Source organism: Eutrigla gurnardus (genome assembly GCF_963514095.1).
Source record: "Eutrigla gurnardus genome assembly, chromosome: 14".
Taxonomy (NCBI): domain Eukaryota; kingdom Metazoa; phylum Chordata; class Actinopteri; order Perciformes; family Triglidae; genus Eutrigla; species Eutrigla gurnardus.
The window spans coordinates 936,028-952,624 of NC_139937.1; the positions used below are offsets into that span (position 1 = coordinate 936,028).

General features: G+C 44.4%; 1 protein-coding gene across 2 annotated transcripts in view; it reads left to right on the forward strand.

The window, feature by feature from the left end:
- gprc6a (G protein-coupled receptor, class C, group 6, member A) overlaps positions 1-16,597 on the forward strand; it is an 87,656-nt gene that overhangs the window by 25,201 nt on the left and 45,858 nt on the right. Inside the window, exons 1-2 of one of the 2 annotated variants that reach the window (XM_084027210.1) lie at positions 12,424-12,449; positions 12,948-13,236. In XM_084027210.1, the coding sequence (XP_083883336.1) occupies positions 12,439-12,449; positions 12,948-13,236 (300 nt within the window). In that variant the 5' untranslated portion in view covers positions 12,424-12,438. Of the gene's footprint in view, positions 1-12,423; positions 12,450-12,947; positions 13,237-16,597 lie in introns of those variants that run through there. The other variant, XM_084027209.1, reaches the window with a different exon arrangement.

A 16,597-nucleotide genomic window follows, 5' to 3' on the forward strand; every position in this document is an offset into this window, starting at 1 on the left:
CACAGGTCATGAAACAGCTTGACATTTCCCATTCTAACTCCAGTGCGTACCATCCAGAAAGCCAGGGTGCGCTTGAGCGTTTTCATCAAACCTTAAAGTCTATGCTCCGCACATACTGCCTTGAGTATGGTAAGGACTGGGACGAGGGGGTCCATCTGCTCCTTTTTGCAGTGCGCGAGGTGGTACAGGAATCACTGGGCTTTAGCCCTGCAGAGCTGGTGTTTGCCCATAGTGCGCGGTCCACTGAAAATGCTTCAGGAAAAATGGGATGGTAATTCGGAGCCGCAGAATCTGCTCGACTATGTGTGCGATTTTCGTACAAAACTTCACCGTGCCTGTGAGCTGGCTAAAGAGAGCATGGCTGTTGCGCAAAGCAAAATGAAATGCTGGTTTGACAAAGATGCGCAGAGCCGTAGTTTCAGCCCAGGTGATAAAGTGTTGGTGTTGTTGCCCATTCCTGGCTCCTCGTTGCAGGCACGTTACAGTGGGCCGTATGTTGTCCGGGAGAAGGTCAGTGAATGTGACTATGTGATCGTGACCCCGGACCGCAGGCGGCAAAATAGGCTCTGTCATATTAACATGTTGAAGCCTTATATGGAGAGAGAGAGACTGTTTCACCATCCCCTGTTGTGCTGAAGTCTGTTGTAGCGCTCTCCAGTGCTGATCTGCTGGAGTCTGCAGATTTGGAATGTGATATTGTTAACTTGTCTAACGCTGTGGTTCATGGGCGTTTAAAGAACTCTGAAATGTTGGCTAACCTTAATGCTTGTGTTTCGCATCTGTCTCCATCTCAGGGTGAGGATGTGGTCCGTTTGATTGATTCACATACGTCGTTATTTTCTGATGTGCCTTCTCAGACCCATGTGTTGCAGCATGATGTCGATGTAGGAGATTCTCCTCCAATTAAACAACACAATTACAGGGTTAATCCAGAGAAACGCCTGCGTTTGCAGAAACAGGTGGACTACATGTTAGAGCATGGCATCGCAGAGCCTAGCTGTAGTCCATGGAGTTCCCCCTGCCTGTTGGCTATAAAATCTGACAGCTCTGACAGGTTCTGTACAGATTTCAGAAAAGTGAACGGAGTCACTAAGCCAGATTGCTTTCCTCTTCCCCGAGTTGAGGATTGTGTAGATCATGTTGGCGGTGCTAAGTATGTGACAAAGCTGGACCTGTTAAAGGGATACTGGCAGGTGCCGTTGACTCCTCGGGCGAAGGAAATTTCCGCTTTTGTGACTCCAGATGCATTCCTCCAGTATACAGTGATGCCGTTCGGCATGCGCAACGCGCCAGCAACTTTCCAACGGCTGGTGAACATTGTGCTGTCAGGTCTTTCTGGTTGTGAGGCGTATTTAGACGACATCGTCGTATACTAGGGGTCCTGGGATGAGCACATTCAGCAGCTCTTTTCTGTGTTTGGGCGTTTGCGTGATGCTAACTTGACGTTGAATCTTGCTAAATGCGAGTTTGGCCAGGCTACGGTCACTTATTTGGGCAAAGTGGTTGGTCGGGGCCAAGTTAGGCCTGTGCACTCGAAAGTAGAGGCCATTCTCTCCTTCCCGGTTCCCAGTTTGCGGCGGGAATTGCGCCGTTTTCTAGGGATGGCCGGCTACTATCGTAGTTTTTGCAGGAATTTTTCTGCAGTTGCGGCTCCTCTCACTAGTCTGTTGAGCCCAAACGTGTATTTTCGTTGGTCTGAGGGTTGTCAGGTTGCTTTCGAGTGCATTAAGGCCTTGATGACTAATGCTCCGGTCCTATCTGCCCCTATGTTTGATCGTCCGTTTAAACTTTCTGTTGATGCAAGTGATGCTGGTGCGGGGGCTGTTTTGCTCCAGGAGGGTTTGGATGGGGTTGAGCATCCCGTCTCGTACTTCTCTAAAAAGTTTAATAGGCACCAATGGGCGTACTCCACCATTGAGAAGGAGGCGTTAGCTTTAGTCCTGGCTTTGAAGCATTTCGAAGTTTATGTCGGTTGTGCGAGTTTTCCAACTATTGTGTACACTGACCACAATCCTTTGATTTTTGTGAATCAAATGCGAAACTCAAACCAGAGGCTGATGCGCTGGGCGCTCTTCCTGCAGTCGTTCAACGTGGAGATCAGGCATGTTAAGGGGCTGGAGAATGTCCTGGCCGACACGTTGTTGCGCTGTTAGGCTTGTGAATAGGTTTTGTTTTCCTCACGTTCGCCTGCCCGGTATTCACAAGCTAAGGGTGGGGGTGTTACGTGTGGCCAAGTCTGTGTGTGTGTGTGTCCTCTGTCTCCGCCCTTCTCTGTCTTCCTTAGCTCAGGTGTTGGTAATCACCTGAGCAGGTAAAAGGAGGCAGCAGCAGGGCGGCTCTCTCTCTCATTACAGGTGTGGTGCCGGAGGAGGGAGACCGGCGCTGGCCGTGCAGTCTGTTGCTGTTTTGCTCTTTTTCTTTCCTGAGTTGAGTTTTGGGTTCAGTTCCCCGGCCTGTTAGAGCGTCGGGGCTTTGTTGTTTTAATTTGGGTTTGAGTTCCTGGTAGTCCTGTTTGACTTTGTTCTGATCCTACTAGGTTTAGTTGTTTTGTTTAGGCAGCTTTAGCTGGGAGGATTCACCGGATGCGACGGCCATGGTTGGCTGGTCTGGGGTCTCTTCTCTCCTTTTTTTCAGTTTGGCCAGGAACTCCTGCCCCTTTTCTTTATTAAATAAAAAACTTTATATTAGACTGTGCTGAGTCGGCGTCCCTTTTTATATGTTACTGGCCTCTGTTGTTTGAGTCTTTGCTATTGTTCACTTTGGGGCCGTAACAGTGGACTTAATAATGGATGCTGTGATTTGTTTTGGGTTGCTGATAGTTCACCTGGAAAACCTCCAAAATGCAGGAGAGCAAGTGTGAGCTTTCAATGTCCTCTTACCTGGAGCTAACTGCCTCACGTGCACAACAACAGTGGGCTCTCCTTACTGGAGCAGTTTTGTCTTTAAGTTTTGGGCTTTCCTCGAAAGCTGAGTCGCATCCAACTCCATTATCACCTTTTGAATCACTTCGAAAGTGAAGCGGAGCTGTGACGGATACCTCATATTCAAAGAGTAAAAAAGTCCAAACAGTAAGGCTGTGGCAAGGGCCACACTATCTAGATCTTGCAGAACCACCACACCCTCGATGATGATGCCAACATCAGGAAAGTCATTGCCTGGCGTCTCTCTGGTGATGTAGTTTCCCACTGTCGTTTTCTCGATGGCACTCAGTGCAGTGGCTTCAGTCATGTCCTGAAAATAAACAAAAAAACAAAAAACAAACAAAAGATCAGATGCAGCAATTCTAATGCTATAGTTTATTGAAACCCATGTAAGCAGCATAGCAGATTACTACAGCCAAAGAATGCCCTGCCAGGCTGCCACTCATGGTCAATTTGTGAGAGAAACAAACAAACAAACAAACAGACTTGAAAACTTCCGGATCAAATGAAGAGGAGGCTTCAAGCTTTACAAACTAATGTAAAGATTGTATTCTCATCCTCATTTTTTCTGGAAGTTGTTTTCATTTTCCTGGATGAATTTTATCATCAACCTGGACTTACCCCAGGGCTCTATCCCAGTCCCAATTTCCGCCCTTGTCAGATGAGGGTCAGTGCAGTGTAGGAAGATGGTGGGATTTTCCTTTGACTAAATTCACAAATGTGAAGTGTTTTCACACTGGTGTAATCCCTAATGTAAGAGAAACAATATTTTTTCGCTCTGTGGCAGAGGGGTCAAAGTAGGTGGTTTTTCACATTCATAATGGGGGGCTATGGAAAATAAGTGGACTATTTAGACCATTTGTTTTAATCCATGTTGTAAAAGTGCATGGGCAACTTGCATGCACACATGGAATACGATTGTTATTCCCAATATAATGTCTATGTCTGACTCGATAGTGTTTCAGAATATGGGACCTACTTGGAAAAACCGAAGGGCAGGTCTTGCATTTCCACATTCACTCTGTGTCACTGGAACACTTTTATCACCATTCACTGTGAAAGTGGAAACAAAAAAGGATTAAAGGTAGGGTTAGAAATCCTGGGAAAAACGGTTCTAGCAGGCCACATTTTAAAAATACACAGACAAAAGTCCAAGCCGTTTTCCTCAGACTTCTCTCTGGGGCCACGCCTCCGGAGTGCAGGAACAGACACTGCTTGTTCAGCGTTGGGTTTCTCACCAACTGATTGCAAAAGGTTAGATAAATGATAGCTATGCTTACAATTAATAATAGTGCTAGTGTGATGGGGTATTGAACATTTTTCTGATTTTATCTGTTCTGATACATGGAAAAAATATCTGAAATGCTCAGAAACATAAAATAGTCCACTCAAGTAGACCACACCAGCTAAACTAATTACATTAATCACCTGTCTGACAATATTTACAGGTAAAAGTTGAACCTATGACAAAAGTTGTAGTATAAGATTGCCAATGTGTGTATGCATGTGCTGAGCAATTCATTTAAATCTGTAATGCATTATATTTACGGTAACTATAAGAGCAATTACAGCATTCCGGTCTCACCACAAAAACTTGAGCCCACGATCCACCAGCTGACTCCAGGGCCCAGTATTTCAAAACTTGTAATCCGGATCAGAATAATCCGGATAATGAAATCCTCCTTTTCTCAGTCATGGATCAAGGTGATCCTGCTGACTTTATCTGAGTATTTCAAAACACTGGCCACCATGATCACCATGATCCCGACCTGGCTGGATACGGATTACCAAGTCTCAAGTCTCCGCCTCCGGATCTGAAACATGGCGGACTACTTCACGGAAGGAGCAGCTGGGATCGCGACTTTCACGTAAAAAATGTAAGTTTACCGTCGTCTAATGTTTAGCGGTTTAAGGACCATATGAACGCCAACCAACATATCGTGCTAGCTATATATATGAATTGTCACGTATTGAAAACCAGGCTGTAGCGATCTCTAATTGAGCCGCGACCGTGCTAACGGTAGCTTGTAGCTTGACTTACGTGTTAAGCAGCTAGCGGGCTAGCGGTCGCTGGCTTTGTTTACGAATTTTGCGGTCTATGGTTTGATTTACAAGGTAATAAATGTGACGTACATTATACCATAACTGTTTAAACTAACATCAACCTGTTCGGAGTTTATTAGCGTTACGTCATTGGCAACACAGCAGACTGAAAATAGGCTACATGTGTACAGACCACACACTGTGTATGTGTGTTGTGTATGAATTATGCAGTTCATTCAGAAGTGTCAGAATGCTACAGTAATGCTGGGGAAATCATGTGGTCGTCATCATGCACACAGTTTCTGTGACTATTGTGGATTCCCAATGAAGACAAAGATATTACTCATACTCCTTCCCTTCCCTGTCTCTTAGACAGGTAATTGGAGGGATAAATAAGTAATTTCTCAGTCTTCTAACATGCTCAATATGTATTACCTGAATGTATATAATATGTATGTTTTTTGATTATTAGTTGAATCAATGATGTTTAACTGTGTGGTGCAGATTTCCTTTTGACTGTGCAGTCTGCAATATCTTTGACCCTTTTTTTTCTGTCATTAGCAGGCCATCCTGGTCATGTGACCACCTACCTGCTCACACTGAGCAGCTGTTTCTGATCACCTATTTAATGATGAGCAGAGCTGACTGACAAACACTTTGCCCTTGCCCTGATGAAGGCCTTTTAGGCTGAAACGCGTTGGCATGTTTTTATTAGATTAGCCATGTACCAATAAAGGCTTTTTATCATTTACCTTCCTGAGTGCCTCAGATATTTTTTTTCTTCAAAGTTTTACTTGGATCCCCAAACTGAAGAGCACCAGGGGGACACCTTTTTCCACACCCAAGTAGCACTCAATGCATTCTGTTTTTTTGATTGAGCATCTGATTTGGTTAAGTAAAATAATCAGTTTGTACACAAACATAGCCAAACACTTCTGCTACACCTTAAATGTTCTTAAATTACTCCAATTTGTTTCAAGTAATGCACTGACAATTTAGATTAAGTGTAATGAACATCTTGATTAACAATATCTAGGAGAAGCGGAGCTGAGACATTGTCAATCCAAGTCAAATCCACCTCTGAGGTGGGATCCAAATGATCCTGAAATTTTGGTATCAAGCTGATCCAGATCTCTGCCTTACGTTTTGAAATACCCAAATCCAGCCCTTTATCTGGATTCAAGGGAGGATTGGATTACCAAAGCTGAATCCTGATCTTCAGGATCGGGATTCTCTGGATCTGTGTTGAAATACCCAGTTTTCAGATCAGATCACGATTTAATCCAATCCGACCAGGATAATCCAGTTGGATCACTTTTGAAATACTGGGCCCAGGTGATGTGCCGACTTGAGTTTGTGTCTCTGCAGCAAAACGGGGAAAAAATCTAGGCATTACAAAACTGTATTTCAATAAACGTACATTAGATGTACACTCACCAGCAGCTTTATTTAGGTACAATGCATACACTTGTTTAAACCATTGTAAAATGTCAAATAATTAATATGATTAATGCCTTCTTTGATGAGAACAGAAAGCCCATTCTCAGGCCGAGCATAGACTAACCTAAATTCAAACACTGGACTGACTGTGCAAAGCCAGCAGCTTGTAGCCCAAAAAAGATAATAATTTCCATTAGGCTAAGTAACGTTATGTTAAGTAGTGGCTGGCATCGCTACGTGATTATTACTACCACTGACCGAGTAGACGCACACCAGTTAATGTGTTGGTTTTTTTGACGGTTGTCGACTTCTACCAACATTGCAACGAGCGTAAGACGAGATCGCGTGAGGTATCACGATAATTAACATCGATACTTTATTGACTCACTTCATCCCAACATGATCTGAACACATTCATGTACCCGCTATGCGTAGTATGTAGTTTCTACATGATATAGTTATGTTTAACTTTGAAACATGAGGCAGTTGTGTTAAATACACACAAGATGCTTACATAAATCCAAGAGTGAGCCAGTCTCCTTTTTTCAGTGTAATACACGAAGGGTCAGTAAGCTATTACCATCACACGGGAGCTCGTGAATGAACTGGCGTTCGTTCGGCGGGACCCCGGTCCTTTAACTGATAGTAGGTCGCTTACTGAGCTTGTGAATGTGGCCGAGGTTAGGCCAAACACTGTTACAGGAATAAATCCAGCGGCGTGGGTACACAGTCAGCATTCGAATACAACAATACAGAAAGCAACGGACTCGGCGGTCCGTGATCAAAACTTAAAACACGTTAACAAGAATTACAAGTATATCCTACACTATCGAATCTCTGCCCAGACAATGGCCTCTTACTTGTGTCTATGTGAGGGATTCCGTCCTATGTGGTGGCGGCGTTTCTTGACGCCAGCGACGGACTGTGGTTCGCGAGTCCTCGTGCGGCAGCGGAGGGTGCGACGAGTCGGTTGAATCCAAACGAGGGTGGGTCGTAGCAGTTATCCTCCTCACGGATCGACTTAGTTGAAGAAAACAGTTCATGTTTCTTCCTTCTGCAGGCAAACGGGAGAGTCGCGCGGTTGTGGCGATCTTCTCAGGATCCAGAATAATAAAAAAAGAAAAAGGCGAGTCGAGAAAAAGGAGGGAAAACAGTCTGTCTCTCGTGCAGCGAGTTTGGGGAAAAGACTTCGGCCAAGGGGAAACGCTGCAGACGTTAAAAGTTCACCTCCTGTTGCAGCAGTGTGCTGCAGTGGAGGAGCTCACCTCCTGTTGCAACTGCGTGTTGCGAGGGAAGAGAACCAGTTGTGTGACGTCACATTTCACACCTCGGTGAGAGGCAGAACAAGATCGAGGTTTTTGGGGTCTGTAGTTCTTTTATCTCCTTTGTCCCTTTGTTCTGACCGCATGTGAAGGCTTTTGGCCATCATGCAGGCCACTCTCTGTTCTTCTTAGTGAGGTCCCAACATACTCAATCTTTAATTGTGTATCTCGTGATAAAATGGCAGATGCTAACCCACACAGACAGCCTTAGCTAGGTTACAAAAGTTCTCAAAATCCACCCAAGAAATAAAACACTTGACTAAATACTACAGCTTCCGTACCACATGTTGTGAAGTCACTTAGTGTGCAGTCGAATAGTCAAAAATAAGGTCCTAACTCCTATTCCTAACTCCTATTCCTTGACTTTTGGAGAAAACGTCACAGGGTTAAGGAAAGGCGATAGGAGAACTCAAAAGGATTTAGGAAAAGACGACCACGGTGCTCAGAGAATCCGACCAGACTTTCAATAAGCTACGTCATTATAATGCGGCCTCTGATGATTGACAGCTGATGATGTGCATCTCCGCTGAAGAAACGACAATAATGGACTATAAAAAGCGCGTCGTCCACTTCTCCACATGTTGGTTTTATAAGCAGCTAGGTCACTGACCGGCTTCAGGTCCAGCAGCTTCTCCTTCCTGACTGTTTGCTGTATTTACATTTCATTTGTGGTTTTAGATTCGTTTTTGTCAAATTTGTAACATGATTTAAATAAATAAAAAATACCATTCAATTATTATCACTGTCCACACATATTTAGCAACACAATTCCAATTACTATATGTCTGCATGAGAGTAATTGTTAAATATGCAAATGCACAAATCGTTTGTTTTCATGAACGACCTAGGTGTGTGGCTATTTAAATGTTGCTCTCGCAAAGAATTAGGGGTCGGTGTGATCTCCTTTCCTTTCGTATAGGAAGGTCCATTGCATCCTATGCTAAAGGAGCTCTGAAAGGAAGCATTGGAGCTCCTTTCCTTTGCATTTAGAAAATCCAAACGGCTCTTATCATGGCGGCCACTTGTTTACTTCCGGGTCACTTCTTCAGTTAGGAACCTTCCTAAGCAAAATAAATCTCCAGCGTTCTATGGTGCTGTTCGCTCAAGGATAATACAAGGACACTTTTCTGTGTGCAATGTCTCACTGCAAGGAAATCCGCAAACTCGCTCCTATAAGTTCTGTTGGGTTACCAAACACTATACTACCAAAACACTATAGACAGGAAGGTGGAGATTGTGGTTGTGATGGAGGGAGTAAAGGCGATCTCCGGCCACTTTGTGTAGTAGTCGATTAGTGTGATTGCATAACGACAATCCAAGTTTGCTGATTCAAACGGTCCAACAATGTTGATTCCCACTGCCAGGGACCATCAGACATTGGAACTGGCTGGAGTGGTGCAGCATGCGTCTTAGCACTTTTATTTGTCGGACACGTCACATATGCACTAATGCTTTCCCGTACACACACACACACACGCACACACTCACAATCAGGATGGCCCTACTAGAGGACAGCCCAATGCCTGCTGAATAAACCATTCCACTTTCCACTGACCACTGTTACGTCCCAGTCTAGGGGTCTAGGACACAACACGAAAAGGCCCCATCTTCCCCAAGTCCCAAGTGACCACAAACAAAGTAGTATCAGAATAATAAGAAAATGATTTATTTACAAAATAAAGGTGATGACAAAAATCAGTTAAGTATAAATAAAATGAGCTATAGGCTTTCAGGGTGGACCAAGGCCAAAACAACAAACATAACGGTTCCTGTCTAGGAAGTAAATCTTACCTAATAAAACTGAGGAAAACATAAATGACATAAAACTTACCTCCCTAATTAAATAAACAGGAGAAAACGATGTTAACAAAACTGGCAGTCCACCCTTATTGCTCAAACGAAACAAAGCTACTCAAACAAACAAAGACTACTCAACGACAAAGCTTATACATAAGTGTGGCCGGTTGGGAGAGGAGGAGGATGAGGAAATGCCTGCTGCCCCCCAGCGTCCGCCATCTTGGCTCTTTAAATATCAGGTGGGCTTGAGACACAGCCAATCGAGTGCAAAGCCTGGAACCACTCAACCAATCAGGACACGGGCACGGCACACACCTATTTGCATATAAGATCAGCGGGAGAAATAAAGCAAGCACAGTGCACAAACAACTCACAAAATGACTACAGTCATAACACCACACACAGGCTAACACAGGCTTCTCCACAATCGCGGTCTCCGTTCAGCTAGTGTGAGAGAGTGTAAAGCAAAAGCAATGTTAACAATGAGAAACTTGACTGAGCTGCTGCAGTCCACTGGAATGCGTTGTCACGTAAGCATTCCAACATTAGTTCCACCAGAGATGCATCATTTTGGAAGTTTTTGTAAACTTTGCATACCCTGCTGTGAGCCCCAGGACTGAGCGTAGTGTGGTTGCGTCACTAGGCGATGGAGTTTCTGTAACAGCTCTGAGATTATCCTTGTTTGGCAGCAAGCCCTGAGCTGGGATGGTGTGCCCAAGGAACCGTAAGGTACTCTGGTTGAAGTGGCATTCTCATTGTTCAGCTGGAGACCAGCTTCTTTAAGTGCAGCCTGCAGATTGTGATCATGGTCCTCCTGGTCTATGCCATAGACGATCACATCATCCAGATAGTTCTGGACCCCCTTTAAGATCTTTTAGCACAAGGGACATGATCTTGAAGAATGCACTCGGGGCTGAGCACAGTCCATATGACACTTGACGGAACCTGAAAAGTATTTAATTAGTTATGAATGCTGTCATGTCCCTACTTTCCTCAGCCAGGAGCACTTGACTACTGAACATTGACCGTGTGTTTCTTTGACTTACGAATGTGGGCGAAGTGTCCCACTTTACGTGTGGGGAAGTCTCGATGATCTGGTGATCCACATCTGAAACAACACTTGTGGTGGTGCTGGTGCCTCGTTAGCCTTGTTGCTACCTGTTCTGTGCTTGAAAGGATGCCTTGTTTTCATCTTGACGAAGTGCATTGGAGCATGAGCCTCTAAAGAAAGAGACTGCGCTTGCCTGAAGATCTCTTCCACCTGGCACACCAACTTTAATGCTGTATGAATTGTAAGGTTTAGATCAGTCTGTAGCCTACTAACAGTCTCTCAAATACAGTATATTGCCAAAAGTATTTGCTTACCTGCCTTGACTCGTGTATGAACTTAAGTGATATCTCGTTCTTAATCCATAGGTTGACATTGGTTGACCAATGCAGCTATAACAGCTTCAACTATTCTGAGAAGGCTTTCCACAAGGTTTAGGAGTGTGTTTATGGGACTTTTTGACCATTCTTCAGTGTATTTGTGAGGTCACACACACTAATTCATCCCACAGGTGTTCTAGGGTTGAGGTCAGGACTCTGTGCAGACCAGTCAAGTTCTTCCACACAAAACTCTCTCATCCATGTCTTTTTGGACTTAATGGATTGTCCAACATCTCTTGGTATGCTGAAGCATTCAGAGTTCCTTTCAGTGGAACTAAGGGGCCAAGCCCAGCTCCTGAAAAACAACCCCACACCATAACCCCCCCTCCACCAAACTTTACACGTGGCACAATGCAGTCAGACAAGTACCGTTACCTCTTGGCAACCGCCAAACCCAGACTCGTCCATCAGATTGCCAGATGGGTGAAGCATGATTCTTCACTCCAGAGAACGTGTCTCCACTGCTCTAGAGTCCAGTGGCGGCTTGATTTACACCACTGCATCCAATGCTTTGCATTGCACTTGCTGATGTATGGCTTGGATGTAGCTGTTCGGCCTTGGAAACCCATTCCATGAAGCTCTCTATTCACTGTTCTTGAGCTAATCTGAAGGCCACAGGAAGTTTGGAAGTCTGTAGCGATTGACTGACTGCAGAAAGTTGGCGACCTCTGTGCACTATGTGCCTCAGCATTCGCTGTCCGCTTGCTTTTATACACATGTGGTCATGGAAGTGATTGTAACACCTGATTTCAATTATTTAGATGGGTGAGTGAATGCTTTTGGCAATATAGTGTACTTTTGTATGTGAGAGACTGAAACCAATTGCAAAAAGAATCACTCTTGTTTCTTCTATCCATTACATCACGTCACAGACTACATAGTGTATGTTAGTGTTCATTTCTCATGTATGCTCGGTGCCTCAGGTCAGCCGACCTGCTCCAAAAGGAAGCTCAGACCCAAAACTTTGGGACGAGCTACCATTTTACATTAGACAAGCCTCCTCACTGTCCATTTTTAAAACCAGTCTTAAAACCCATTTTTACTCCCTGGTTTTCAACTCCACATGAGACTTTACTCCTGTTTTAGTGGGGGGGGTTTTTATTGCCCTGCTTGGATTTATTGTTTTATCGTTTCTAGCGGTGGTCGCAGGTGTTTAGCTCCACTCAGAAGATGGTGTTGGTCGGGCGCGCAGGTGGACAAGTGGTTAGAGCGCATGCCATGTACGCATATACGCAGCCGACCCCAGTTCAAATCCTGGCCGGAGGTCCTTTGCTGCATGTCACATCCCCCTCTCTCTCCCATGTTTCCTCTCTGTCCACTGCTAAACAAAAGGCGTCTATGCCAGAAAAAAGAAGATGGCGTTGGTTCCAGTCCGAGAGGCTGGCAGACCAGGAAGTGGTTTCTGCAGGCATGCTGCTGTTCTGCTTCTTCATGATAGGGAGGAGTCTGCGTTCTCAGCTGAGACAGACGCCAGAGCACTGGAACACATGTCTCTCTGGTAAATTTAAGCCGTTCATCTGGAAGGATTGATTGTTGATTTGGCTCAGTGTTTCTTTATAAATCTCTCAGCAGTTTGGACCTATAGCAGCATAACTAAACTAGCTTAGCTGGTCGATTTGTGTTGTTTCTTTGGTTGAATGTTTTACATTTTTCATTTGTTTGATTGTTTGTTTTTTTGTCTGGCAATCATTTCCTTTAATAAAATGGTTTAATAATATGACAGCTGAGGATTTTTATATAGAGAAAATTAAAATAACGAATATGCCAATCGCAAAAATCAGGGGAAAAAAGAGGATATTCATGACAAAAGAAGAAGAAATAAACCAGTAGGAGGCCAGCATTGGGGGATTTGTGGATGTATGCTCACAAGTTTTTCAAAGGAATGTTCAATGTAAATATTACCAATGATGAATGTTAATTTTATTTTTCTTTGTTATTGGATGAGAAGTTCTCCAGTCAGTCATTCTGTGATGATGACACTGTGCTGTTCACACAGGTTTGAAGAGAGAGGTCTGGTAAAGGTGCTGGCTATGATCAATGCTGTAGAGATCCTGAATGAATCCCCTCTGCTGGCTGAGGTCAACATCAGTCTGGGCTACAACATCCTGGACTCCTGCTCTGATGTCAGCACTGCTCTGAGAGCCACAGCAGACCTCACCCAGTGGACCGATTGCTCCAGTGGACGCAACACTTGTGACCAGCCAGTCATGGCTGTTGTGGGGGCGTCTTACTCTGAAACATCCATCGCCATGGCCAGGCAACTGACTCTCCTGATGATCCCTCAAGTAGGTAACATGATAATACTGTAGACTCAGTGAAGGTGCCAGTACAAGTCCAGCACCTGACTGACCCAGCATTGGCTGTTACAAGGAACTCAAATAGGAGAATAGGTTTGCAGCTGACAAACATCAGCCGGATAATTTTTAATAATACATTGTCTGCTGATGTTACAAATAAATTAAATTATATCAAATTAAATATAACAAATAATACAGAATACAACAGCTCCAAAGTGAAGCATCACAGTTGAACAAGAACAAGACCAATATATACAGTTTATTTGATCTTGGTTTTTGTTCAGTTATATCCTGTCATTGTGTAATTTGTCTAGATGCCTTTGTTATTTTGTAGTTTCTTTATCTGGGGTTCGGTTTCTGTGATTTCCTGTTTCATTTAGTTACTTCCTGTTCCTTGTGCTCTCTTGTTTCTGGTGTCTTTACTCCCCTGTCCTTTTGTGTTGATTACCATTCTGCTCTCACGTGTCTCACCTGTGCCTGTCTCACCTGTGCCTGCCTCCTGCTGTGATTGGTCCTGGCAGCCTTCCCTCATTCCTTGTGTATATAGTTTGTGTTTCCACTGTTTCACTATCAGATGGTCCTGTGATTCATGTATTTGGTTACTATGCTCTCGTGCTCCTTTGTGATCTATGTTATTCATTTTGCTATGTTCTTGTGTTGCTCATGCTCCAGCCTGTTTTCCCTGCTCTCGTGTTCCTGTGTTTTTGTGTGTTTTTGCCTGCTTTGGTTTTTGGATTCTTTCCTTTTGTTGCCTGCTTTTTGGTTTGAGTAAGTTTCTTTCTTCATTAAACAATTGGTTTAGTTACTTCCTTGCCTTCCCGGGTTTGATTCTCAGTTCAGGGTCGGGTTCCTTCTGTGTAGAGTTTGCATGTTCTCAGCGTGTAAGCGTGGGTTCTCTCTGGGTTCTCTGGCTTTCTCCCACAGTCCAAAGACATGCAGGATGCGGAAAGTTTACTTGATGATTCTAAAGTGCCGTAGGTGTGAATGTGAGTGTGAATGGTTGTCTGTCTCTACATGTCAGCCCCGTGATAGACTGGCGACCTGTCCAGGGTGTACCCTGGTGTCGCCCAATGTCAGCTGGTATCGGCTATGTTCTTGTGTTCCTCATGCTCCAGCCTCCTGTGTTTTTGTGGGTTTCTGCCTGCTTTGGTTTTTGGACTCATTCCTTTTGTTACCTGCTTTTTGGATGGTTTGAGTACGTTTCTTAAAACAATGAGAAGTAATTAAAGAGCCTAGAGATCTAGTATACAGGAGAAAAAAAGCAGTCCTAATACAGAGCCTTGGGGGACGATGGTGTCAAGGGAGCAGGGTTCGGACAAGGATCCATTCAATGTGGACCTGGTTTGTGCGGTCCGACAGGCAGGCTGTGAACCAGGATGGCGCTGTGTCAGCAATGCCAAGTTCAGCGAGAGTGGCGAGCAGGATCTGGTGGCAAGTGAGTGAGTCGTGATGGCGGGTCGTGGGACCGGTTGCTACTTCAGTCTGATTTGCGGTTCTCTTCGGCAAGTGAGTCGTGAGTGGTGGTTCATACCACAGTAACGGTTGTTACTTCAGTTTGCAGTAGCTCTATACAGCGAGTAGAGGCGCTTGTGGACCAGGAGACTCATGTTAAACACCATAGAATAAGACAGGCTTCCTGCTGCCACTGGGAAAGATGGCGAAAGGAAAACTTAATTTGAATAAGAACCGACTAATTTTCTGCCGACACCCGATTCCACCGACTCAGTAAATTAACTTGTTTCAAAGAACTGACTCTACATGCAAACTGTATTTTAGTAAATTCTCCTCACACGTTAACCACCTCAACTCTTACCAGCCCTCTGACTGATACCCTCACCTAAAGAAGCTCAGCCTAATAATACAGACAAAGATCGGCCAGTGTGCCAATACTATATATCTGAGAAAGGGTTAATATCACCAAATTTGGGCCAAATAAAAATGCTGTATTGATGTGATGTATTGTAGTGACCAGCAGATGCCACCTGGGGTCATTGTCTCTGTAGTGTAACAGGAAACTCAGCTCGGAAAGATGAAATCCAGTGTTTCTATCTATTGTTGCCTTAAAAAGCGGCTAGTTTGTAGTCGGGACATCAGTTCTGGTTCATTTTGCTTTCCTTTTACTCCGGAGCTCCACTGACTCATTGCGCTTTGCCACTGTTTTTTTGAAGGGTTATATCCATCCAGTCTTAAGGCTGAGTTATGCTTCCGCGTCGACACAACGCAACGGGGCTTGCGGACCCCTTACGTCCAACGCAAGGGCCTGACGTGTGCCTCCCAAAAATCCTAGACGCGCGTCGAGGCGACGCAACACCAACGCAACACCAACGCAGCGGCATTGGCTGTGATTGGTCCGCTAACTACATCCGCTGGAGACCGCTATCCGGTTTCCACTATAAACACCGCCATTTAAACTTTTAAAAGGCTACTTTTATTGTTTTCACCTCGTTTTATTGTTTGCACCTTCTCGCTTTTGCACAAATAAATAAAACACCAAGTTCTGAAAAATTGTGGACGTTTAAAGCCGGAAAGTAAACAAATACGCTATAACGAGGCTTACGATGATATACGTCTAGAGTCTCGGTCGGTCGGTCAGTCTTTACAAAAACCATAGCGCCCTTTACCGGTGTGGCATTGAATTGCATTTCGACACGTAAACCCAACGCAGAACCATCACGGCCTCCAAGCAACTGCGTGGCCGTTGCGTTGCCGTTGCGTTATCACTACGCGGAAGCATAATCAGGGCTTTAAAGTTTTCTATGTCTTTTATGTGCTGTTGGCTTTGCTGCAGTTTATTTACTCGTATGTCCGTTTTCAAGCCTGCTCTTTAATTTGCTCCGAGAGCGACACTACGTCGAGCTCCGTGAGGCCGAGCCAGGTGTTTGTGTGACAGCAAATAAGCATCTTTCCAGCTGTTTCGCACACAGCGATCCAGGTCCACGGAGTTGCCGTAGCATGCCGCTGGGCGTTGTGGGGCTTATTGCCACAGAGATCGCCATGGTGCATCCTGTCTGAACTGCTCAATTGGTTAATATAGACATAAATTTACTTACGAATAAGTACTTACAAATTTACGAATTGTGTTCTGGTCAAAAATGTCCTTGTTAACCGATGACATGACTTTATTCAACTGCCAGTCTGCCACCACATCATACTAATGGCAGATCCAGAATACATTTTCTGTAATACATTATTTACAGTCAAAATACTACAAAATTAGGTTGACGGTTATCGTAGGTAGCACCCTAAACTCTTGGCCACTAGGTCCCTATGTTTTTTCATGATTTTATAGGGCTATTTAACTGGAAATTACACATCTCTGAAAATAATATAAATGTGTTTCTTTTCTCTA